Source organism: Convolutriloba macropyga, chromosome 7 (assembly GCF_964194025.1).
Source record: "Convolutriloba macropyga chromosome 7, txConMacr16.3, whole genome shotgun sequence".
In the NCBI taxonomy this organism is placed as follows: domain Eukaryota; kingdom Metazoa; phylum Xenacoelomorpha; order Acoela; family Convolutidae; genus Convolutriloba; species Convolutriloba macropyga.
In genome coordinates, this window is record NC_134474.1 from 30,462,013 (window position 1) to 30,487,630 (window position 25,618).

General features: G+C 36.0%; 1 protein-coding gene across 1 annotated transcript in view; it reads right to left on the minus strand.

Annotated features, from left to right (window-relative positions):
* The window catches only part of LOC142342772 (uncharacterized), an 80,497-nt gene that overhangs the window by 27,646 nt on the left and 27,233 nt on the right, over window positions 1-25,618 (minus strand). The window contains exons 10-18 of the mRNA XM_075394326.1: window positions 23,479-23,637; window positions 21,840-22,073; window positions 19,216-19,470; window positions 13,386-13,514; window positions 10,309-10,497; window positions 6,254-6,491; window positions 3,600-3,720; window positions 1,577-1,691; window positions 1,045-1,128 (exon numbers count right to left, since the gene is read on the minus strand). Of these exons, the coding sequence (XP_075250441.1) occupies window positions 1,045-1,128; window positions 1,577-1,691; window positions 3,600-3,720; window positions 6,254-6,491; window positions 10,309-10,497; window positions 13,386-13,514; window positions 19,216-19,470; window positions 21,840-22,073; window positions 23,479-23,637 (1,524 nt within the window). The remainder of the gene's footprint in view (window positions 1-1,044; window positions 1,129-1,576; window positions 1,692-3,599; window positions 3,721-6,253; window positions 6,492-10,308; window positions 10,498-13,385; window positions 13,515-19,215; window positions 19,471-21,839; window positions 22,074-23,478; window positions 23,638-25,618) is intronic.

Below are 25,618 nucleotides of genomic sequence, written 5' to 3' on the forward strand. Positions count from 1 at the left end.
GCTCAAGTTTGGTTTTATTCTAACATCAGTTCTAATTATTTAATGAGCGCTATTCAAATTGCTCACAGAAATCGAGAAGTCAAGCGTTTAAAAGCGATTCAAACGGGACAAATCAATATATCGTCATAAAAGAAAACAGTCAAACAAAAATTTTGCTTAGAAAAGACACAAAGATTTACATTAAAAGCATCAAACTTTTTTCCAGAGCAATAAAAGAAACCTTAGAGCAATTTTAGAGCAATCTTTGCAAATAAAGACCTTTTTTTGCAAAAATTTGTATGAAAAAATATATAAAAATTGTAAAAAAAATATATGCAGATGTCGTGAAAAATTTTACGAGATCAATATAAAGTGTGTGCTAGATGTAAAAAAATTAATGCCCAATGACTTGTTAATACTGACATGTATATGTATTAACAAATGACTTGACTAATGACTTGAACTGACATGAGCCCAAAATGTCGATTTATTCGTCGTTATGACCTTTTTTCAAAAACCTTCAGATGTGATATTTAGTATTTTTCTATGAGCAGGAAGGAGTTAATATGTATTCAGCAATCAATAGCAATTGTAATCCGAGGAAATTTTAAGCAATTATCTACCAATTAGGCTCTCTTTCATTGCTGTTTGGTAAACAAATTGTTCAGATGTATTTCCGAAAACGGCGACAAATGCGAGCTTTCGTGAGCGCCTCAAAGTTGTTTGATACGTAATGGAATAATTTGAACAAAGAACAAGAATCTTTCAACAATTGAATGCCCGAGTAATTGATGTCTTAAAATGCAAGGTAATTTCGAGACGATCTTACATCGCAAGATTCTGGCAAGATTTGCGGCATCACCGTTGGCTTTCAGCTAGTGTGTTAATTAGTGTATTTTACCATGGGAGCATATCCATCTCTGAATTTTTTTGGAATTTTAGTACGGTTTAGCTAGCACCGAGAAAAAGATTTAGACAAGAAAAATAGAGAATCGTGGTAATAGAGAAAGCTAGTTTCCGAGTTTGATAATATAACAATCAAACAGATATAAAAAGCGGACTAACCGCTATCTTCATGCTAAGTGTGGTCATCTGTTGACACTTGGCAGCTGAAAACTGTTTCTCTTGAATTATTTCACGCTTCAAGTCCTAAAACATCAGAATTTGTATCTTTTTCGAATAATTTTTGGAATAATTTGTCTTCAAAATTTTTGAACTAAAGTGTTTCAACAGAACATGCTGCTGTAGCAGTCACTCTTCAAACAATGAAACTTAATTCTTTAATGCTAATCGTACACTTCTCTTTCACTGTCATTGATTTCCGCTTTCTTATGTTGGTTTCAAACTGAAATTGTTCGTGATAAAGTTGTTTTAGCTTGAGACTTGGTGATAGACGTATAATTTTTATGCTGATTTACCCTGAACCTTTGTTCATAAAATCTAAAGATGGGATACCAAAAATTCAACTGTTGAGCAATAAAGATTTACACTCCTAGAGTGCCTATGATTGTTATCATGCTGTAAAATCAAGATTTTGAATAGTTGTTTGATTAAATTAGTGAACACTTTTTCAACACGAGATCTTAAAACTCCTAACGTCAACACACTGAGAAGTCTTTTCCAGTTCTGCTCGCAGGCATCCTTGATTTTCATTCTCCTGTATCAGCTTGGCCACTAGATCATCCATGTTGCACATTACTTGACTCAATTTGCTAAAAAATCCTAACGTTTCAAGACTTTTCTCAACTTCTAAATTTGGAACTTTTTGCCGAAGAAAATAGAACCCGAAATCCGATTTATAGTTATACGATGTCTCATGCCAAAAACACAATTTTGATTAAATGCATTTGGAGTACATTTTGATGAGATTCTATAATCTAAGTTACGCAGTCAAGTAGCACGAAAATGGTAGTGGCAGACATGTCCCCCGAGAGTCTGACCGGAGATCAAGACCGCCCTTTTATAAAGGACCGCCCTTAGAGAGGTCATCTTGAATTCTGATGGTCTTACGCAGTTCAGTTCGATCTTGGATGGTTAGACCAGAGGTTAATTTGATAATGAATGCTATGATCAGAGATGTGTCACTTTGTTCATGTTTAATCTGGCAAAAGTTACTTTTGTCTAGTATGATCTGATCAGATGTCACAAAGCTCTTGGAGGATCCAAACAGAGGTCATTACTGTTTTGGGTGGTCTCATGCCAAGTATGGTCTCGGGATGGTCTTGGATGCTCGGTCATGTAGCATCTCATCAGATGTCACTTGCGTCTATGGTAATCTGATCAGATATCATTTTGGTGCAGAAGGTGGGATCCTAGGTCCATTTTACATCGGATGCCTTGATCAGAAGCACTATTTTGAGAGAACTGATCAGAGGTTGCTCACAAATCACTACTACACTAGTACCAAAAAAGCTACGTACACCAAGAAAATTTCTAAAAAAAAAGCTGCACAAACTTCAAATAATACATTTTGAGTTCAAATCAGTTCTCTAATAACGTACTAGACAGTTTATGAAGTTTTCAGACAAATAAATAAGGACGTCTGAGTCAAGGTTTTGACCATTTTTCTTCCAATTTTTCATAAATTTCTCGCAGTTTTTGCAATTCTTGCTTCACAATTGCCCATAAATTTTCAATTGCATTCAGATCTAAACTATTCGCCCACTATTCAGTGCCTCCCGCTCCTCTTATTTGAAGATTTTGTCGACAATCTTTGTTTTATGCACAGAAGCATCATATTGTTTGTCCCATTTTCAAGGACGAAAGGCCAAACGAAAAAAAAAAAACATCAGACAAAAAGTCAGCAAACTTCACTTGATGGCAATTAACAATTTACAATTTAACAAATCATTTCTATGTTAGATTTCGATAATACAAAGAAATACAAAGAAAATAACAAATTAAAATGGCAAGCTGGGGAGCCTTTTCGACAATTGTATTCAATTGACTAGCCAAAAAAATCTCAACAGAGAGTGCCTATTTTAAACGAAATTTGATTGAGTGAATAATAGAGAAATCCTTTAGATAAATTTGCTTCCTTGTGTGATTAAAACAATTTGCAATTGTAAGATCAGGTCTCTGATAAGACTTTTCCGGACAAGTGTGACTAAGATTGTACGCAAGAAATTGGAATTCCACTTAAATCAGTTCTTCTGTCAGAGTTTTGAACACACATCCCACAAAATCCTACTGAGCTTTGAAAATATTGTTCCCGCGCATCATGCTCATTTCCAAGCCCCCCCCCCCTTAACACTCATTTCCTTCGTTAATTTTCTATTCATTCTGCTGTTTTTTCCTATGCGTCACATATATACTCCACACGATCGGTCCAGAGAACACAAGGAATCTGAACAGAACCTTTTACCATTGGGCTCTTTCAGCTGAGTTCTAGATTTTTTCACTTTTCATTCGGCTCACCCTTTATATATTTCCGCCCATTTCTCATGTTTTCCCGCTCTCAAGAAAAAAAAGCTTTGAGCAGAAATCTTAGCATTTCGCTCAAATTCTGTTAATGCCTTGTCCGATGTCCTATTCAGACAAGTCCTCGATTCTGGAAAGTTGATAATCAAAAAAAACCTTAAGAAAGTATCTAAAAGTAATCTGTATAAGTGTAAGTTTACTTTGGTCCCGTTGAGCACTTGTGTCCTTTGCATCTGTTGCTACCGCCTCCACTTCCACATGGGGATCCACAGCAGGGTCCAGGGTGAGAATGGCAGCATTTCATCATTGTCAACACGTGACCTAAAATCATTTAAGATCCATTAAAGTGAATTCTTCTCTGGGAACAAACCCGTGTCGAAATTACCCCCCATTACCCTTAAACTGATGTAAAAGTAGGGGGGTAAATGGGGTCTAAAACGATAAACATAACCGACTAATGTCGGGCAAATTGCTCTCAAACGACCGGCGAGCGGTTGGCTTCGTCAACAGCTAGCCACGGTTTAGTGTCCTCAGGGCGCTACCTCTTTATCCCGTCTCTAAATACGAAAGACAAATGAGTCAGACGAAAAATCGGCCAAGCGAAAAATTGTATAAAAGACAAACAGGATTATTATATTTGCTACAAATTGCTTTTGAGAGCAATTAACAATGGTTACCTAAAAGTGCCTGTTAGATCATTTATGATAAAAACATTTCAACTATAACTCATTGATAATGAGGATCAGAGATGGTGACATTACGCCATATAACAGCAGCTGAAGTGCGGAATCAACAAACAGAGAGAGAGAGAGAGAGAGAGAGAGAGAGAGAGAGAGAGAGAGAGATAAAACGTGAACGAGAAAGAGAAGGAAAGGAACCCTAAACGAAAGAGAGAGGAGACAGGAATAGCTTCAATGATTGGATTCGACACTTCCTAATTTCAAACCTTTAATTGAAAAAGGCAAAATTAAAAAAAAATGAACTTCGCAATAACAAAAATCAAAACCATTTTTTGTCACGAAAGTTCTGCCAAGTAACCCATCTCCGAGACTTGAAAAGTTTTGTTGGCCAGTAATGGTCGTTAAACTCAGAAAAGGACGAAAAATATTGAAAAAATTTGGAAAAACTGCAAATTTTAACAAAATCTTGCTGAAATTCAAGACCTTAATATCTTAAGAACCATTTAACTGTCTCAAAAGTTTATCCAGTATCCCTGTTTCAAGCCTGAAATAGATTCACTGGCTCATAAAGATCCATACGATTGGAAAAAAATTCCAAAGATTTGAAAAGTTTAAATTTTATCCAAATATTACTAAAACCGGAGTAATAAAATTAATTGATCACAATCCCATTAGATCTAGAAACTATGCAGCAGCCGGAAAAAATTCAAAAACATGCAAAAACTGCAAACGTTTTTAAAAAATTGCTTAAATTCGTGATATTAAAAGCTTGAACAACATTCCATTACATTTATAAGCTATGGAGTAACATATTATCAAAATCTAGAGGAAGTTCTGTGGCCCTTGAGATTAGAGAAACCTAAATATTGACAAAAAATTTCAAAAAAACTTTTAAAAAAATTGCAAATGTTACAGAAAAAATTGCTAAAACTTGTGATATTAAAAAGTTAAAAATTAACCAACCATGACCAACAAATTTTTTCCAGTAACTTTTTATCAAACTCTATCGGAGGCTTTTTTGACCCTTGAGGTTCAAAAAAACTGAATAATGATTACAAATGTTAAAAAACTGGGAAAAAATGGCAAAAAATATCAAAATTATGCTAAAAATCGTCATGTTAAAATCTTGCAGGACATTCCATTTAATCTGGAAATTTTTCAGTAACCTATTTTCAAACCCTAGAGCAGGTTCCTTGGCTCTTAAGGCTGCAAAAATAAAAAAAACGACAAAAATTTTTTTTAAAAAACTTGAAAAAAAGCAAGTTTTATCAAAAAATTGCTAAAATTTGTGACATTGAAAAGTTGGAAAACAATTCCGTGACCATTAAAAATCTGTCCAGACCTTTTTACCAAACTGCATAGGATGTTTTCTGGCCCCTGTGTCTGGAAAGACCTGAATAAGGAAAAAAATGTCAAGAAATTTGAAAAAATTGCTCGTTTTGTCAAAAGATTGGTAAAATTCGTGATGTTAAGATGTTGAAACCATTCCATTACCACTAAAAACGAACATACCCCTTTAGGAGGTTCCTTGACACCTAGGGCTGATAAAAAACAAAAAATGTCAAAAATTTTCAAAAAACTTGAAAAAAAATTGCAAAATTGTATACATTTGCATTTTTAGCAAGCGGTTTTCGTCTGTAGCTAGCCACGGGAGGGGGGGGGGGGGGGGGGTGCAACGGGGGCTGATTGGGGGCAACACTTGGGTGGGGGCGACGCTGGGGTGGGGGGGGGGGGTTCAATAGGGGGGGGGGGTCAACAGTGGGGGTACCTTCAACCTCTAAGAACCGCCCTTCACACCATTAGTATAAGTATAATTCTCCAAAACAGTTTGAGCTGAGACAGAGCTGAAAGGCTCTAAGAGCACTTAATGCCCGCTGGGCGCTACCTACCTGTTTATCCCGTTTTTGAGGACAAGCGTCAGACGAAAAATCGGTCAAGCGAAAAATCGCATACAAAGACCGACAGGACTAATATAATTGCTACAAACTTCGTTTGAGAGCAATTAAAAAAAATTAGGGGGGTAATGGGGGTTTTTTTTAGAGTTTAACCCCCGAAAATTTCGTTTGATAATTGCTTGGTCTCATTTTTATTGATAATGCAAGGCATGAATATAAAGAGGAAAACTGATAATTATAAATTGCAGCAAATTAAAAACTATAGTATATCCCGGGTACCTTTAATCTGTGCAATATCTTGTCCCAAACTCTCCCTCAAAAGATCATTCTTCCTCATCTGTGTCTCAAGAGCATTGCGAACATCGCACAACTCATCTGATATTGCATCCCGATCCAGTCGCATTAGAGTCTGGTTCTCTTTGGACAGATCCAGAAGGCCACTGATCTCGTTCAGTTTCTGATTGGCCTCATGCATGCGCTGAGATAATTGTTCTTTCTCATACGTCAGACCACTCAACTAACATAAGAAAGATTAAATTGCAACTTTGAAGTAGGACCCAGATTGAATTCAAAGACCGAAAGTTGATATGTCCAAAGCGAAAGTAACGCATATGGAGGGTGTCAAGTGTTCAACGTTATACTGCCTGGAACGGGTTTTATTAGTCAAAATATAAATGCTCCTCTATTTTTCAGCTCCTGTCCCTTTAAAGCCTAAGCGATAAATTTTTTTATTAGAAGGCGCTAACGCGAATTAAACTGCGGTTTTATTAAAATCTATCTTCGATTTATCAAAAGTAAGCAATTAAAATAGAATCAACCGAGCAAGAGCCAAAAAGGCTGATTGATTAATTGAAAAAACAACATTATCCGCTTACAAAAGCAAATATAGCAAATTTAAATATGATGGAAACTGGTTATCCCAATTGTAAAACTTGGTGAAAAAGTTTGATTAGACTTTCTGGCTAATATTGAAATCCCAAAACGTAAAAAAATATGATCTGCGGATTGCCAACAAGCTGAAAATTAAGCTTATGTGATGTAGTTGAGATAGCAACAGATACAGAAAAGGCTTACTGGAGCTGATGGTGAATATTAAGAAAATATTTTGAAAAAATGTTTTCAAAAATTTTCGCGATAAAACCAATTTCTCAAATTAATTTGGTCGCCAAGCTTCATTACTACAATTTTTTTAACAGCAAGCATTCTTCGGAGGAGTTTAAAAAAACCTAATATGAAATTGCTAAAACTTTAAAAGGTTACATAGAGAGGGACAAAACATTTATGATAAAAAATAGTCACGCATTTCAGAGATCTTAAAAAACAAAGTAGAGCAAAGAAGATCAAAACAAAATAGATAATCTCAGTTCACATCATCGCAGATATAAACATATTAGACTAGCGTCAGGCGAATTACTCTGAAACAACTGGCGAGCGTTTGGCTTTGGTAGTAACCAGCTGGGGCTCAGAGATGCTTGCAATGGGGGGGGGGGTGGTGAGAAGAGTGGGGGAGGAGTTAGGGTTAAGAGATGTGGACGAGGTGGGGGGTCTAAACCGCCAATTGGCAGAGGATGGACAGGGGGCGTGATTGGGGTGGGGTAAATCTTGGGACGGGGGTAGGTGATTGAGTGGAGGTGACTGGGGGGTCAAACGTTCATTATTAGGAACCACTCTTCACACTATGAAATTGTTTCCTGAAAACAGATTTGATGAATCCCATTAATAGGGACTGGTTAGGAGTAAGGTTCGTTCTAAGAACACTTAATGCTCTACGAAAGTTACCTGTTTTTTTCCATTTTTGATAACAAAAAGTCAAAGAGTCAGACGAAAAATCGGTGAAGCGAAAAAAGACCACAAGCTAATAAAATTGCTACAAAATTTGAGAGCAATTATTGACATATTGAAGGGTTGTAAGCAAAAAAATGCGTGCTGACTGGTTTGTATGTCAAAAAAATTGTTTAATTGACAAAAGTTAGTTAGATATGAGTAAAATTTCATGTGATTATTGACTTAAGGTTTAATGCAAAAAAGATCCGATAAATGTTTACAGTACGTATGCTTCAACGATCTCTCTGTGATAAACTATTATTTCAAAAAGAAGGAAATTTTTTATTAAAATTTTCCAGTTGGGGTCTATGACAAGATGCTCAACAATTTGGTCAGCAGGTTCTCAGTCAATTTTAATTGGAAGTTTTGACGAAGTTCCTCAAATGTTTAACCGGAATTCTCGAAGCAAAAACGTTAAAAAATCAATGAACAAAAAGTTCTTCCTGGTATGGTTTTCCAACATACCCTACAACAGAATTATTTGAGAAAAAGCTCCAATCGATAATAAGATCGGTTACTTTTCTCAACATCATCAGCAACAAAATCCAGTCAAAGCAGATGTCTAATATTCTCAAGAAATGAGCAACATATAATTATGTCAGACATCAGTTTCTGATAGACTTAAAAAATATTTTCTTTTCATGTCAATAATAAATTAGTGAAGAGTGTTTGCGAAACAAAAACTAAATGAATGTCTTCTTAAATTCACAAAATTTATTAAAAGAACAAAAAATTATGTTTGTTTGAAGAGCAAAATTTTTCAGAACTACTTACACAGGTTTCTTCATTCTGCATTTTTAAGGTAACAATTCATTTGGATTTTTCATATAATTATAATATTTTTTGACTAAAAGAAAAAACGAAGAACGAAGAAAAGAATCAAAATATTGTTCTGAAACGTGTTCTGAAGCACAAAAGTTAGAGTAGTCACTAAGAAAATTATCTTGCCTTGCAATTGATCTATGATTGCTTTCATCTTATATTAAAGAGAGGCAGATTTTTGAATATTTTCCATGTGTCATACAAGTGTGAAGCTAGCTTCTTAAATTAAATAAAATTTTTCCCAATTGAGTGAATAAATTTTTTTCTGTCTTCGATTTGCCTTAATATATCCTGGTGCCTATCATGATTCAATGATTTTCATTTCATTATTTGTAATTAACTAGACACTGATTGGGGTGAATGACTGGTCAACTTATAACTCACAGAACTCATACAAAAACAGAACACACAAATTCGGTAATGCCAGCAAACTTATAAAAAAGTTATCCGAGTTATATGAGATGTTATAGACTGTTCTATAGTGTAGAAGAATATGACGTGCATATAACGCTTTGGTAATACATTGCCTGTTCCAAAGAATTGAACACAGATAAGAGTGAAATCTGGTCCACGTGCAAGACAAAAATGAGCTGCATGGACAATCCAAAACTAAAAATTTTCTACAGATTTGGGCTCCTTACCAATGTGTCGTAGTCATTTGATATTAAATTTTACAAAAAAATTGGACGTTGAGAAATCGTGCCCATCAAAATTTTCTGAGATTTTGCGAACCACTCTGATATTACCAGCAATTTATATATATATATATATATATATATATATATGCATTTTACCGTATCAGATGGGCTATTTTGAGAGAAGAGAGGTGCACTCAAAATTGTTCAAAATACGCTGTCTATCACAAGAGGTCTGCGTATTATCTAGCGCTTGAAAACGTAATCCAGGGACAAAAAAATACCATTGGTTGTCCCTTCGCTGTGACCCTGCACGGGTCAGGTGCCCTTTCACACGAAATAATGTTTAATCACTCCTGCGTAACTTTTACTCCTGAGGTATCCTTTTTCCAAAGTTCTACCGCTAGCTACAATTCCTTCAACCCCGACCAGGAATAAAAGGGCACACATCTAAACATGGGACAAAAATAACTTCGTGTAACATTTTATTCTAGATGCGTTTCAAAGATTACACTTCGGAATACATGATACGCAAGTGAACAAAGAGCGACTGAAAAGTAGGGCAGGCCCATCAACACTACCTATGCAATTAATTGTGTTCTTTCTCAAGATATCAACTATCACCCGGGGTGAGGTGGTGGAAGTATGAACCGGGTGATCCAGACGAAAATTGGCCATGGTCAGACGATCCAGACTTTGCCCATGATTCGAGTTAATGCGAAGTTAAGCCCGTTTATCAAAATTATAAAACTATGAGAGGGAATTAATCATACTATGATTTGATTTTTCTCGATATTATGAACCGAAAAAGGGTGATTTAGGAAGATTTTGTGGGACTATGATTCGGTTTGTCCGATTAAGATTCGAATTAAGGCGTACATATCAGACTTTTTGCGACATGGTTCGTTGATGCCAGACCATGAGTTGAAATAGTGCGACCAAAAAGTTTGGTCCAGACCGTGAATTTATCGTCTGGGAGGCGGTACCCCCGGACAAAAAATTGTCTAATCATATTTCGACCACCTCACCCCGGGCAATATTCTTAAGACTGACCTGAGAGTTCAGTTTGGATATTTCTGCGATGAGCTCCCTGGCTCTACCTTCGGATTGCAGGAGTGAGTTCTGCAACCTCGGTACTTTTACAGCTTCCAAATGGGCTTTATCAAGATCGCGCTTCGAGCACTCAATCCATCTTGCCACGTCTAATACATCGTCGTACATCGGGTTCTCTTGGCTCATTTGCTTGAAAGAATAATTTTTGCATTTTTTTTAAAAAAACTGGAAGTCTTTGTGACAAAAATGAATATAGGGATATTCTATTTACACCCAAAGAAGGATGGAAAACTACTAAAAAACAAATAGGGGTTCAAACAACAGATAGAAAAAATTAAAAGAAAAATTCTGGACAGCTCTTGACAAAATCTTGACCAATCTTGATAACATTTTTCAAAATTCTGATGTCCTCAGTTAGTGATGAGCTGAATTACTTAAAGGAACTTTTTTCAGTAGCTGTCGCACTTGAATTTGAGCAATTTCACTTTCAGAGAAAAACAAAATTTAGGATGCCATTTTCGAATTTAGCTTTTTTCTGTACAGCTACATCTCGAAATTGATTGTTCTTAGGCCTTTTTCTCAATCAATTGGCTTTGACAAAAAAGAAGCAGCTTTGGCAAAAAAGTTCTTTTACGTATTGGACTATCCAAAAACCTAATTTGCTCTTAAACTCTGAAAAAACTAACCTCGGCCGACTTTTCCAGCAATTCTGATGACTTACTAAATTTGGGCGTTAATATTACAAACAAATTGAGCTATTTAGCTTTCAGTGGAACCCGAGAGGCTATTTGAATCCACTGTTTTGGGCAACTCGTTTTTGACTTCCGAAATTAAGATATAGCCTTATCTGTCCAATATAAAATTTTTTTGGAACTCTTTGCGGGCAAATTTTGTATCTTGCCCTATCATTATTCCTTTAAGTCATATTCGTAACACCTCCAATGCCGGTACAAGCCAGGAACGAAAACAGAAGAAGACGAAACACAGATATTAAACTGGAAAAGTCTCAAAGTCGAATTTTGGAGACAACTTCCGAAATTGAGATAATTTTCCGACATAACTTTTTTTTTATCTGTTCAATGTAAATGTTTTTTGGAACCCTGTGTGCGCAAATTTTGTACCGTGCCCTATCATTATTTTTATAAATCATATTTGGAACCCCAACAGTGTGCGTCCCAAGCCGGGAATGAAAATGGAGGAAGGAAAAACAAGAATTTACTGGAAAAACTTCCAAAGTCAGTCGTTGATTTCACTGGAGACAATTTTTCTGACACTCCTTGCCTATTGTTGTTACTTCTTGTTTAATCTTATTTTTGCCTGCAAATTCTTGCTATGGTCATGGCAATCTTTTTTGTTCTTAATAAAATCTTATTTCATGAATTTCTTGCAAAGAATTTACAAGTTTGTTCATATCTTGACATGATCTTGCTAAGAATCTTACGAAGAAACCATAATTTTTCAAGTTTTATCATGCTTCTTATCAAGATTTCAAGTTTCTTTTCAAGTTTCATTTCACTGGTTTGTTGAAAAAAATAAATAAATTTAAAAACAAAGAAGAGGAGTTTAGATTAAAAGTCTTTTTTCAGAGTAAAATTGTACTTCTGATTTTAACCGGATTTTGACCTGTCCATTACTATTATCATGCAATAATTAACCATATTGTATAATTATTGTCAACCTATTTAACATTCTGTTTTTAACATGTATCAGCACTAAATTGGCATCACTTTCCAAGCATATTCACAACGTACTGGAACACACCACAAGCATGTTTGCACCATACTACAACAGATCACAGGCATTTTCAAACCAAACTACATCACACCACATGCAAACTCACGCCATACTATATCACACCGCAGTCACATTTGCAACAAACTACGTCACAACACAGGTAAATTCATGTCATACTACATCACGCAACAAGCAATTTCAAACCAAACTATATCACATTACAGGCATGCTCACACAATCCTACATACTACACCACACTACTGGCGAATTCAAAGCGTTGTCAAAGCACCTGCTAAGTGACCCGAAGTGCACCCGAAGGGCGAGAATTTACCTGCCTGGTTGTACAAGCATACCCGGCAGATTGCCGGAAAATAGCCGCCGTTGATTCCAATAAGCATGATTGGGATTGAACGAATAGAATATATTGAAAAAAAAAGATTTTTGTACAAAAATATTTTTTAAGTCCGATGTATTTTGATGGCATTTCGTAGTTGAACATATACTTCTGTTTCTTAGAGAGAGGCTACAGGGGCTACTATCAACACCAAAAAGCATTAGAGGTGGTAACTAAGACTTATAGGAACGACGTTCAAATAGCGGGCATCTAAAATTGGGCTTTATGGGTTTATCCCGGTTTCTATTTCTGACTTCAATTTTTTATACCGACTCTGTTCATTTTGAATTGCTTTGCTTAGCAACTGATGTTCAAATTCACTTTTAGCAGAATGAGAGAAGAGAGAAACTAGCCTAGAGAAGTCAAAAAGATTTCACGCAAAATGTCGAAAAAGCGGCAAAATGGTAAAGCGAAAAAAAGTTTGACGAAGTAAAAAAAAATACGAGCGCAATAATAGCCGGCTGAGAAGATGAGGGCGGCTATTAACAAGTATCCAAAAGCACACAGCACGCACCACGCATGCACCCGAAACCGAACCATGGCGCACCTCCAACAGACCTCAAACGCACCCCTTCCCCTCGTATGCAGTATGCAGTATCCAGTATCCAGTTTACTGCGATGAGTGTCGCTGTTAAACGGTAAAAATTTCGCGAGACTGATTTTACACAGGAGTCAATCTGAACAGTCTGAATAGGTTTTTCTGGGTATAATGACCAACGTTTTTGATGTAAATATACTGCTTCAGTACTGAATTTATAAGTTAATATTGAAATATGGAGGTTCAGTACTGAAACTCTGGTTCATAAGCCCGGGTAGTAGTCTCTTTGCACGGACTCGTCTCGAATGAAGCAATATTGTATCATAATAAAAAGTCTCTGGGCGGAAAACCCGATGGACAGCATTAATGATCAAAATAAACAAAAGAACGAATATATTAAAGACAACTAACATCTCTAAGCATTTCGGAGTGAGATTCACATAACTGTGCTTTTATCAGTTGTGGAATCACAGCCCTGAGCTCCCCAATGCTGCAGTTAAAGTGTTCAATACACTCATCCTGGTGTTTAATCTTGTTCTCCTAAAAACAAACGATGGACATTGTTTAGATATTAACCAAATAGCTTTATAACCTAAAGGATTGTCTCCTATAATATGGAAATGAATACCTGTATAAATTAATTGATTTTCCTTCTATGGTAAAAATATATACATCAAAGCTCAAGGCAAACTTTTGTAGCATAAAATTATAAATCAATAACAAAAAATCTCCTGCAAAGTGCAATAATATTTGCAAGATTAATCAAGGAAAAAGGACAAAAGATGAGCCGATACAACTCTGTTTTTCATTTAAAAGAGTAAGCTAGGCCCCCATGTTTTCTCTGATTTAATAGCTGGCAATAACATAATTATTCAAAACAAACTGTTAGCCTTCAAAGACAGAAGTGGCGTAATTTTTGTAATTCTCGTGCATCACACAGAAAAGGAAAAAATTTGATTTGAAAACTGAGCAAATACTTGTAAACTTGTTTGAATTCATTCACAATATCAAAATAATTTATAAAATGTTCGAAAAACTGCAAAAAATCAACAGTTTGAAAATTAGACATACAAAATAACAATTAAAACAACTTGATAGCAATTAAAGCAACAAAAAATTGGAAAGTGAAACTGCTGCCATTACCAGCACCACTGCTACCAGTTGAAAATTCTAACCAGAGGACTGTAACCAAAATTGTAGCTAGTATGAAATAGGCCGTATATTTGACCGCGTATATTTAACAAAAGGTTAATTTCTAACTAATATTTCAGGTTCCAATGAGCTACATGTAAATAGCATAATTTGCAATAAAAATTAAAACAACTTGTGTTCAACAGCCATGTCACGAGATGGTTAAAAAACTTGAATGTTTTCAAAAACTGAAAAAATTAAAAACAAGATGAAAGGCACAGAAAAAAAAAGAAAAATTAGTTTAATTTCAAAAGATAACAGTTAAAATGGACACCAATGGCAATCCGAAATTGGCTGAAAAGCATTGTTAATTTTCGGTTAAGTGTTGACAAAATAACGATCATTTGGCAAAAAAATTCTCGGAATGGTTGTCGTATACAGATATTTCCAAAAGTAAACACTAAATCATTCCTTGTATTATATTGTTGAAGAGATATCTAATTATCAAACGGAATAGAAACAAAATTATTTTTCAAAATGTGAACTAATTAGAAATATATTTGTTTCATGATGAATATGAAGCAAACAGTAAAAATAGAGGTTCATTGAAAAAAACATCATTAGTCACTAGTTAAGGAATTTAAAAAAACATATTAAAAACAAAAAACCTTTTTCAAGAAAAGCAAGCAGAAATTTTTATACAATAAAGCTAAGAGCTTGCCAAAAATCATCTCAAAAAAATAAGCAGAGGAGTCAATATCAAACATAACCGACTAAACGTCGGAAGAATTGCTCTTGAACGACTTGTGGGAGCTCTAATCAATTGCAGCTGCTTCAGTCGGGGGATCCTAAATGAGAATAAGAAGTTCTAAAGTGGGCTTCAAATAACCACATTACACTATCTAAGATTTAAAGTAAGAAATGACAAGAGTTTCGGCGCACTTTTCATTTGATTTTTAGTATTAAATTGCCGCCAATTGAGTTCAGCTGCTTAAAATCGTGATTGAGAGAAAATTTTAGATCACGCGAAATTCAAAAAGTCAAGGGCGTCAAAGTCACTCGAAAAGACAAAATTTTAAAGCGAAAATTTTGCATAAAAAACGTAGCCGGTAGAATACCGGAAACAACTCGAATTGTCGTGCAAAAAAATTTCTACCCTAACTTGGACAAAATCAGAATATCGAAAAAAACACTAGAAATAAAGAAAATAGTAGACCAATATAACATAAAATGCGTTAAAAATTTTTTCATCAGTTCAGGGGTGTGGGTAGCTGCTGGTGGGGGGGGGATTGGTAGATGGGGGTAGGTAGGTGGTGATGGGGGTGTAGGTACGTTGGGGTTGGGGGAAGGTACGTTGGGCGTTGGGGGGGAGGGGAGTTAGGTACGTGGGGGTAGTTTTTTTGGGGGGTAGGTAGCTAAATGGGATCAAATTTTCTCAAAGTCATCTCTTGGCCTTGAATTACAGACTGTTACCAATTGCTATACATTACAAACTAAGCTACTGTTAAAATCCAATGTTCGAAAACAGAAGTCAACAATCAAAAACGGAGGTAAAAGCTCGAATAGAAAGAAGTCAAAATTCAAGTCATGAACAATCTGGCTTTCTGCTAAAAAAAACTGCTGGTAGAATACCGGAAACGACTCGAATCGTCATGCATTATAATCTCTAACCTAACCTTACCCAAATCAGACAATGGGTGGGTAGATAGGTTGGGAAGGTGGGTAGTGCTGGGGTAGTTGGGGGGTGGGGGTAGGTGGGGGGTAGTTTGGGGGGTAGGGGGTAAGTTGAGGCGGGGGGTGGGGGTGGGTGGGTAGGTAGGTTTTTGAGGGAGGGGGGTAGGTAGGTGGGTAGATAGGTTGGGGTGGTGAGTAGTGCTGGGGTAGTTGGGTGTAGGTGGGGGTAGCTAGGTGAAGGGAGGGGATAGGGGTAGATGGGGGGTAAATTGGGGGGTGCGGGGGCGGTGAGGGATAGGTAGGTGTTGGGGGGGATAGGTAGGATTTGGGGGGGGGGGTGGGGGTAGATATGTGGTGGGGGGATTGTAGTTTAGATAAATAGGGGTGACTTATATAGGAACAAATCTCAAAATGACCGCTTCACCTTGAACATTACCATCAGTTCCTAATTACTATACATTGCAAACGAAGCTACTGTTAAAGTCCACTGTTCGAAAACAGAAGTCAACAATCAAAAACGGAGGTAAATGCTTGAACAGAAAGAAGTCAAAACTCAAGTCATGAACAAACTTGCTTTCTGCTAAAAAAAACATAGCCTCGAGACGTCGTGCAAAATAATCTCTATCCTAACTTGGACAAAATCAGAAAATCGAAAAAAAAACACTATAAATAACGAAAATAGTAGGCCAATATAACATAAAAAGCGTTTTAAATTTTTTCAGTTGAGGGGTGTAGGTAGGTGCTGGTGGGGGGGGGATGGGTTGGTAGGTGGGGGCAGGTAGGTGGTGGTGGGGGTAGGTACGTTGCGGGTGGGGTAGATAGATATGGAGGGGGGTTGGGGGGGTTAGGTACGTGGGGGGGGGTAGTTTTTTTTGGGGGGGGCGGTAGGTAGTTAAATGGGATCAAATTTTCTCAAATTGACCTCTTCACCATGACTTACAGACTGTTACCAATTGCTATACATTACAAACTAAGCTATTGTTAAAGTCCAATGTTCGAAAACAGAAGTCAACAATGAAAAACGGAGGTAAAAGCTCGAATAGAAAGAAGTCAAAATTCAAGTCACGAACAAACTTGCTTTCTGCTTAAAAAAACCTGTAGAATATCAATACTCCTCTTCGAGTCGTTAAAAACCTGAAGAATATCAATACTCCTCTTCGAGTCGTAAAAAGACACACACGTTTACAATAATTGCTATGAACTACGTTCAAGACCAATTAATCAAAAACAATTCATTTTTAGACAGATGTTTGACAACAAAACAATGTGATTCTTAAAACAAAAATATAGAACCTGAAAGCTGTTGATCATGTTCTTAAAACTGACGGTAGCAACAATTTATTATCAATTTTTGCTATTTCCGTAACTAACGGTTTCAAAGAGATAGGTATTAATTTTATATCTTTTTATTTCTGGTCGCGGCAACTCAAAAAGAAAGAAATATATCAATAAATATAAGGTCTCTGAGCTAACCTATTATTCCACAATCTCAAGGTATCAATTCAGCAAAACTGGAGCACAGACTCCTGACCGAGAGCAAGAGAACTACGTTCTCGCCACACAGCTCAACCGCAATAATTTTTTGCATCCTAAAGCGTGTAGTTGCGGAGTTAGACAACATTCAACAAACACATATCAACCAGAAGAGAAAAAATCAATCTCTATCCCCTTACTGGAAGAGATTTTAGGCATCAAATTGCCACTCCTTGTTGTGTAAAACTACACTCCATGACACTTTAAAGGCAAAGGCCGTGCTGACCTCACTCATGAGCACTGATGAAAAACCCATATTAAAAAACCGGATTTTGAAATTTGTCTCGCTGTAGCCACTATTTCTTAACTATTGTTTCCTTTATTTGTATATTTCAAGAAACCGGGGGTTCAGAAGGTTAGAAACAATCACCTGGAAAAATTCAAATGCTATAGAAATTTGGATCAAAAAGATCCTATTTGTGTACGAAATATAATTTTTCTTTTTCGGAGTTCTTTAAACTATATGAGCACATTACTCTTCTTTTTCACCTCTGACGAACAATTTTGTTTTCGGCGCCTCTGTTGTAGATTTAACAAAAATTGAAGACAATCTGCAAACACTAAGGTTAACTTGGCAAAAAAACCTCGCGTACAATTTTTCTGCTTTTTTATATCCAGATATTATCAGAAGTACAGTCAATCACGATACAAAAAATCAAATCAAAACATAAACAACTAACGTCAGAAAAATTGCTCTTTATTGGTGCAGAAAGTAGGACAAGGGACAGATTCGCGCCCACACGCTTCTGCGCCTAGACTAAAGCACTTACTTTTGCAACTTTCGCTTCTTCAAAGCAGACTTCATTTCACAATGAGAACAATTTAGGTCAAACAAAAAGTTCAGGAAGTAAAGCACGAAAAATTGTTTCATGAATAGAAAACGACTGAATGTTCTTCACGAAACGGTCAAGCAAATATGTAGAATGAGAAAGACACGCACATATACATTTAATGCTTCAAAATTCGTTCAAGAGCAATTATTAAAATGATAGAGTATTTTCTTAGTTAGTAAGCTTCAAAATTGTATTTGAAAGAACGAAAATTATTTTCAATTTTCAAACACAAATGACTAACTTTGGGTGAGTTTCTCTCAAACTGCTGGCGAGCGGTAGGAGAAGAAAAGCCCTTCATGTCATAAATTTGCAACGTTTGTCGCCAAAACGTTTTTGATGGATCGCATACTTAGAGTCTATTAAGCCGAAAAGCTCTTAGAAAATTTTAGTGCCCTCCAGTAGTTACCTGTTTATACCGTGTTTGGGGGCAAAAAAAAACAAAAGGGTGATGCGAAAAATCCGTCAAGCCAAAAATCGCATAAAAGAGACCGCAGGACTCAAAAATGACACGATTAGTTGTCATTTGATATTGAATAAACTTCGCTATATTGAAGAATATCAGATATCTATCAGATCGGAAAAAGTTTTGCGAAATATTTCAAATTCGTTTTATTTTATGAGTTTGATTTCCAAGAACAAAATTGACCGGTTATTTTTTCTGCGTATTTAGTGAAGAGATGATACCAGAGAAAATTATTTATCAAGTATAGGAAAAATGTTTTCGAAAGGAAAGAGAGATAGCCGAAAATTTTATGCCATAGGACGAAAAGCCTGTAGCAAGAGAATTTCAGCAAGTTCAATGGATGTAGGAAAGGCATAGAATTTTGACAATAGGTATCAGGATAGTTCATGGCGCAAAATGAAGATTCCTAACGCTAAAGGTTCTTGACGCAAGCTGACGTAGCAACAATTCCTAAGGAGTCTTAATTGATTTTCTTAACCGAAGAGAAAAATGAAACCAGAAACTTTCTGTCAGCGTTATTTCTGGTCTGAGCAACTGTGTAGCGCGGACGATTATCAACTAATGTGAGTTTTCTGAACTAAGTAATCATTCCAGACTTACAACGTACCATTTCAGCAATTGTGCATCCAAGACTTTCAATCTCGAGCAAGAGAGCTCTTTTCTCATCACACAAATCATCTGAAGTTTGTATGTGTTGCAGGTTGTTGCAACTTAAAGCATCTAACTGGGCAGTTAAGTCACACTTGTCTGCGCATGAATGGGCCACTTCGCTCTCCAATTGGTTAATATGAGTTCTAAGGCTGATTATCGTTTGAATATTTTCGTGAACCAAGGGCGCAAATGGAGATTGCTCATCGATTAGCTGAAAATTTAGGGAAGGAACTCGACATTTTTCTTATGATATCTTTGAATAAAAGTTCCGTTGACTATCAATATCAGCTGTTTCTCAATTAGATTCAATGAAACTGATTTGATTTGGTTTGTGACTGCTTTGGTTCGTTATAGCGCTATTAATTGTTTGTTATGCATGAAACACTACCAATCGGCCCAGTTAATATCTATTAGCACGGATTTCGAATGTTATTTTTTGTAGTTCATAGTCCTAAAACAAATCTAAACCAGTGATATCATCATAAAAACATAGCCGGCAGATTTCTGGATTAGCTGCGAAAGAAAAGATCTGCGTGCCATATAATAGAGATAGAAACAGAGACAGATCTAATTTGAAAAAAAATCGAAACCGCTCAAAAAGATAGGTAAAAAACATTCAGCGATAAATTAATAAATTCATCCCGCAGAAGCCTCCTATTAGAGACCTTTACGGCACTTATGAGTTCCTTTGACCTTAAACAAATTCAAATTAAACTTAAGTTTTAAAGTGCAAATGTCATTTTATTGAGTGAGGTAAGTAACTTGTGATCAAAATCTAATCACGCAAAATACTTTTGCTAAAGAGAGTGAGAAATGACGTCACGCGCGCAAACGCCGTTAGTGAGAGGAAAAAGTCATTAAGAAAAATTGACTTTTTCAGCTTTGCTGTTAGAGCAAATGTGAAAACGAAAAAGAGCGGCAGACGACGAAAAAAAAACATAGCAGGACAAGTCCAGACGTACAATTCAAAAAAAATTTATTGACTAAACAGAAAAATGGACCTTTAACGGACTATTTATGGATTGGGAAAACCATTTAGAAAAAAATCCGGTCCAAAAAATTGAAAAAACAGTAAAAATCAAAGTGAAATTGCTTGTTATAATTAATTCCGCAGAAGTCCTTCATTAGGGACCTTTATGTACATATGAGTTTCTGTGACGTTAAACTAATCCGTAATTAAACCTAAGTTTTAATATGCAAAAGTCATTTTTTTGAGTGAGGTAAGTCACGTATGATCAAACTCTAATCGAGCAAATGAACTTAAAACCTTTGCTAGAGGGAGCAGGAGAAATGACGTGACGCGCACAAAGGCTGATAGTGAGAAGAAGAAGTCATTCAGAAAAGTTGGGTTTTTTCAGCTTTGCTGTGTGAAGAAATGTAGAACAAAAAACAGCGCCATACGACGATACAAAAAACATAACAGGACAAGCCCTGACGTACAGTTCGAAGAACTTTCATAGACTTAATCAAAAACTGGACCTAGAAGTGGACTGAGTGAATTGGGAAAATCATTTCTAAAAAAACAGATTAAAAAATTTGAAAAAAAAACAAAATCAATGTCAAAATGCCGCATATGAACAAAAAAGAACTAGCGAGAAATCGAATTTTTTTTCAAACACCGTTTTTTCACTCTACTTTAAAATAAGAGCAAACAAATTTCATGCCGCAAAATCACTCAGTTTTTGCTCCACTTCTTGTTTCCGCGTGACCAAAATCACCACTGCAATTTGACTTCAAAACTCATGAAAATGTGTGAACAGGTCTTAAAAAACATAGCCAGAACAAGAATTCTGAACAAACTTGAAGTGGAAATCAATTTAAACTATATCCAACTACTCTTCAGACAAAACTTGTCTCCACTAATTTAGGATTATTTTGAAACAAAACCCTAAAACAGAAAAGTAAAAACAAGAAATCACCAAAATACATGAAAAGCCTCCAAATTAGCAAAAAAATTCATATGATCTTCCAGAAACCTTCCAACCACTACCAAAACCATCCTAAAATTAAAACAAAATCTTAACCAAACCTCAACAAAAAATGGAAAAAAACTGCTTTTAAGTGCCGCATGTGAACAAAAAATTGTGCTCGCTCACAAAATTTTTTCACACCTCAATTTCTCGCTCTCTAGAAAACAGCGATATGAACAAAAGAAACCACTCTCTTTTCCCTCCACTCTTCATTTTGTTCAGCAACAAAATATCTACAAATTATTTCACGCGTTCCTTTTCCTGCTTCAAAATTCACTCCAATAAAATTGAATTAAAAAAAGGACTTCTCCTATACTCCTCTTCGAGTCGCAAAAAAGCGCCCCAATCTTTGAATTAAAAAAAACCAAGAGCACCGCAATATAGCTCTACTCAGCTTACAGCTTTGCAGCTATAAACAAAAATAAAATAAAAAACGTCAAGCCTGCTTGCATCGAAAAATGAAAATAATTTTATGGATCTTTCACGAACCATTCAAATTAAACTATTTCCGTGTTAATTTCTATGTTAGCACTTTTGAAACATCAATTTCTAAGTTTCTTCTTATTAATATAACATGAATGCTCCGTATAGTGTTTCTACATTAACATACATTGTCAAGGAGCCCATGGACCCCAGCTGGAGTGTTCAAATCCACCGTAAAGCTACTCTGGATCAACTTTAATGCCTGCATCATTCCCTCAGTTGTCAAGAAATCAACATCGCCACAGAGAGTGAGGATTTTAGACTGGAGGTTGAGGTTGTCTGATTTGAGTTGCAGTATCAGAGCGTCCTGTTCCTCTGCTAATGAGCACACGCATTTCATGTCGTCCACCAGGTGTTCATTCTAGGAAGGAAAGAGACACGAAGATAAAGTTGAAAAAAAAGAAGAAGTATCCAAAAATCATTGATCCAAAATGGTGACTTTTGATACCACATTTTTACCCATGTTGAGGTCCAGACCCAAATTGACTTATGATCAGACCCAGTCGAGCGCACACCTGTGTGTTCCCAGACCGAAATTACAGGGTCTGGACGGAAGTTCGAGCACACTGCAGTCTGGACCATGGTCTGGTGATGGTCTGATCAGAGGTCATTTTGGTTTGAAAAGTCTGATCATAGGCGGATTCGAGCGCACTTGGGTCTGATCATAATTTCTTCGAGCGCACTTGGGTCTGATCAGAGGCAACTTCGAGCGCAATTGGGTCTGATCATAACCTCTTCGAGCGCACTTGGGTCTGATCAGAGGCGACTTTGAACGCAGGATAGTCTGATCATGAGTACCTCGAACGCATGATAAACTAATCAGAAAGCAATTAGCCTAAAATCACCTTTCCGTTAAACTTAGTCTAAAATCTCATTGAAAATCAGGATCCGTCAAACTCAATTGGCCGCAAGCGACCAAAAAAATACAAAAACACCGATAAAATCAAAGAAACATATGAGCATCGTATTTGAAAATGAAAACATCAGAATTGATTTTTTTTCGTTTTTGACCCAAAACATGATAGTGTTAGTTTTTTAAGACCAAATTGACTATGATATAAGGTTTTTGCGGTCAAAACGAAAAAAAAAATCAAAGAAAACGAGAACACATCAAAGAAACATATAGGATATCAGAGTTGATTTTAGTTTGTTTTTGCAAAATTAGTTCGCTTCTTTTTGCAGAATTTCGATCGCAATATCTTCATTCGATAGAACTTCCCGCATTCTTCTTTCGCAAAAACTTTGATCGCAATCGCAGCAATCATTCCCAATCTTCTTCGATAGCATACATTCATGCGGAGGGCTGACGATGCCGATTTTGACTGTTTTTGATCAGAGTGTTCAGCTGGGGAGATGGTCTCGACTGAGTCTGATCAGAGGCTACTTGGGTCTGAAATTGGGTCTGATCATAGTCTGATTAAGGTCTGGACAATGGTCTGAATTTGAGTCTGGACCATGGTCTGGAGATGGTCTGATCAGAACTCCTTCGGTTTGGAAAGTCTGATCAGGACTCATTCAGTCTGGAAAGTCTGATCAGAGGTTATTTGGGTCTGGAAAGTCTGATCAGAGATAATTTCGGTCTGGAAAGTCTGATCAGAGATAATTTTGGTCTGGAAAGTCTGATCAGACGCAAACTTGGGTCTGGACCTCGACCTGGGTAGGATTCTGCAATGTCAAAGTTATTCAGTGCTTACTCATATGTATGCCAACTTATAACATAATGAAAATCTCTACAAATTTTATCGAATAGACTACTTATTTGATACCTGAAGGATCATTTCTTGCTCATATGATACAAATTCTTTCATCTGCAGCTCTAATTGAGTGTCCAAGTCTTGCACAGTGGCGTAGTAGATCCCGAAATGTCTTCTGAACTCTTTCACAAATCCTGCCAGCTGTGAGGATATCGGACAGTCTTTGGGAATCTAAAACAGTTTTTCAGGAATATTTTAATCGTGAGAATGACCCTAACCAAATTTCAGAGATTAGAAGTCACCCATAGGACCCTGATTGATATGATGAACGTGTAAGAAATTTATACTTATATGAATGTTTTTCCACTTAATTAATTATAGTTACTCAAAACAAATTATACCAATGTAGCTCAGAGTATTGGGCATCAAAAGTGTTGATTCAACCAGGGTACATCGGTTTTAAAGTTAGATTTACTCTTTCGGGTCTGCTCTGTAACGTCAAAATCTTAAATTCGAATATTTAAAAAAAATGTATAACAACAAATTTTAATTTAACCTCGCAAGCTATAAAAAAAATCCAATCATCCATTTTAGAATATTTGTTCCGACTCCACTTGGGGGGGGGGGGGGGGACTATATACTCAACTGGGGAGGAATACTCAACTGGGTTTTTTTGTTCAGACAATTTTGACCGATCGATATATTCATCGTAGAGAGTTGAGAGTAGTATCATTAAAAAAGCCGTCCAGCGTAGAATTTGGAATAAAAAAAGGTTTTTTGAATTTCGTTTTCTGGAGCGAGTTATCGTGGTTTAAACATTTTTGAATATTAGACCCATTGACGCTATTTTATTCACATTTTCCGGATTTTTTGCACAATAATTTCGTAAATTTTGCTAAAATATGTAAAAATTGTTTGTAACAGTACTGATGACTTTATTTTTAAAGCCAAAAAAGTCTTGTTGACTACTTCGACTTAATTTTTTTAATAAAATTTGGGCTAAACATTTCAAAATTCAGACTTTTTATCAAAAATTGCCCGAAATAAGCTTCTTTAGTCCACTTTGATAGAATCTGCCGAACGTAAATACCCAAAAATAACAAACAAAATCTTTCGAAACCACGAAGGGAGCCAGTCCTACTTCCAATTTCAATGAGAGTTGTCTGGAATTGAAATTTTGAGCTTTATCGATTACTTTTTTATACGCAGCATTCATTTTTGATCTTTAAACTAACGAATTATCTCTCTATAAAACATTCGAAAGAATTGAGCGTTCTAAATGGATGCATAGTAACAGCAAGTCTAGTTTTGGTCAAAAACCGTTATAATCCAAAAAAATGGATGACAATGAGTCTGCCTTTTTTTAAAAAATCAAAAATTCGATCTTTTTATATTAAATAAAGAACAGAACAATTTAAATCAAAGCTCACTGTTGAAAGATTCAAATTGTATCTTAAGCAGTTTTCAATTATTGCATCTAGTTTCTCCAAAATTTTTTGGTTGTTTTTATTTTTAAAAAAGGTTTGATTTTTTCCACTATTTTTCTCCTAGTTTGGTCAGCTTGTAGCCTAGTGTGCGCGAAGAAAGAACGTTTCTTCTTCTTCTTCTTCTTCTTTTTTATAGTGAACTTAATTCTAAATTTTTTGTGCGGATTGACGCGTTAAATTATAGTTTAATGGTTTGGATACTATTAGATTTCACAGTTTTTTTTATTTTTAGTCATTGGCCCAATTGTCACGTTTATTCTCGTTTTGCCACACTATCACATTATTGAGAAATCACACGCTACAATATTGGTGCTAAACATAAGGCACAATTGAACATATAAAAGTCTCGAAAGGCATAGATTAAGATTCTTAGATTTACTTTCTTCGATTTACTTTGGCTGTCGTTTTTACATTGTCTTTTTAGTCGTATGAAATCTCCTGGATAATAACTGTTCTCCTTGAATTTTTAAGGAGGTTTGAATGAGCTTACATTTTGATTTGAATAGAGAGCTGATAGCTTTCATGACTTTGAAAACAATTGTTTTCGAAAACCAAAAGAAAACACTTTATAACTTGCATCTTTCTCTATTTGTAACCAAGTCCCGTTAATTACAGGTCATATGTGACGTTATTGTCGTCAAGGCAAGGTGAAAATGCACGAAATCTAATGTCTTTAAAGAATTCGTTATGAATTTACTGGCTTTGACACGCGTTTTCTGCAAACA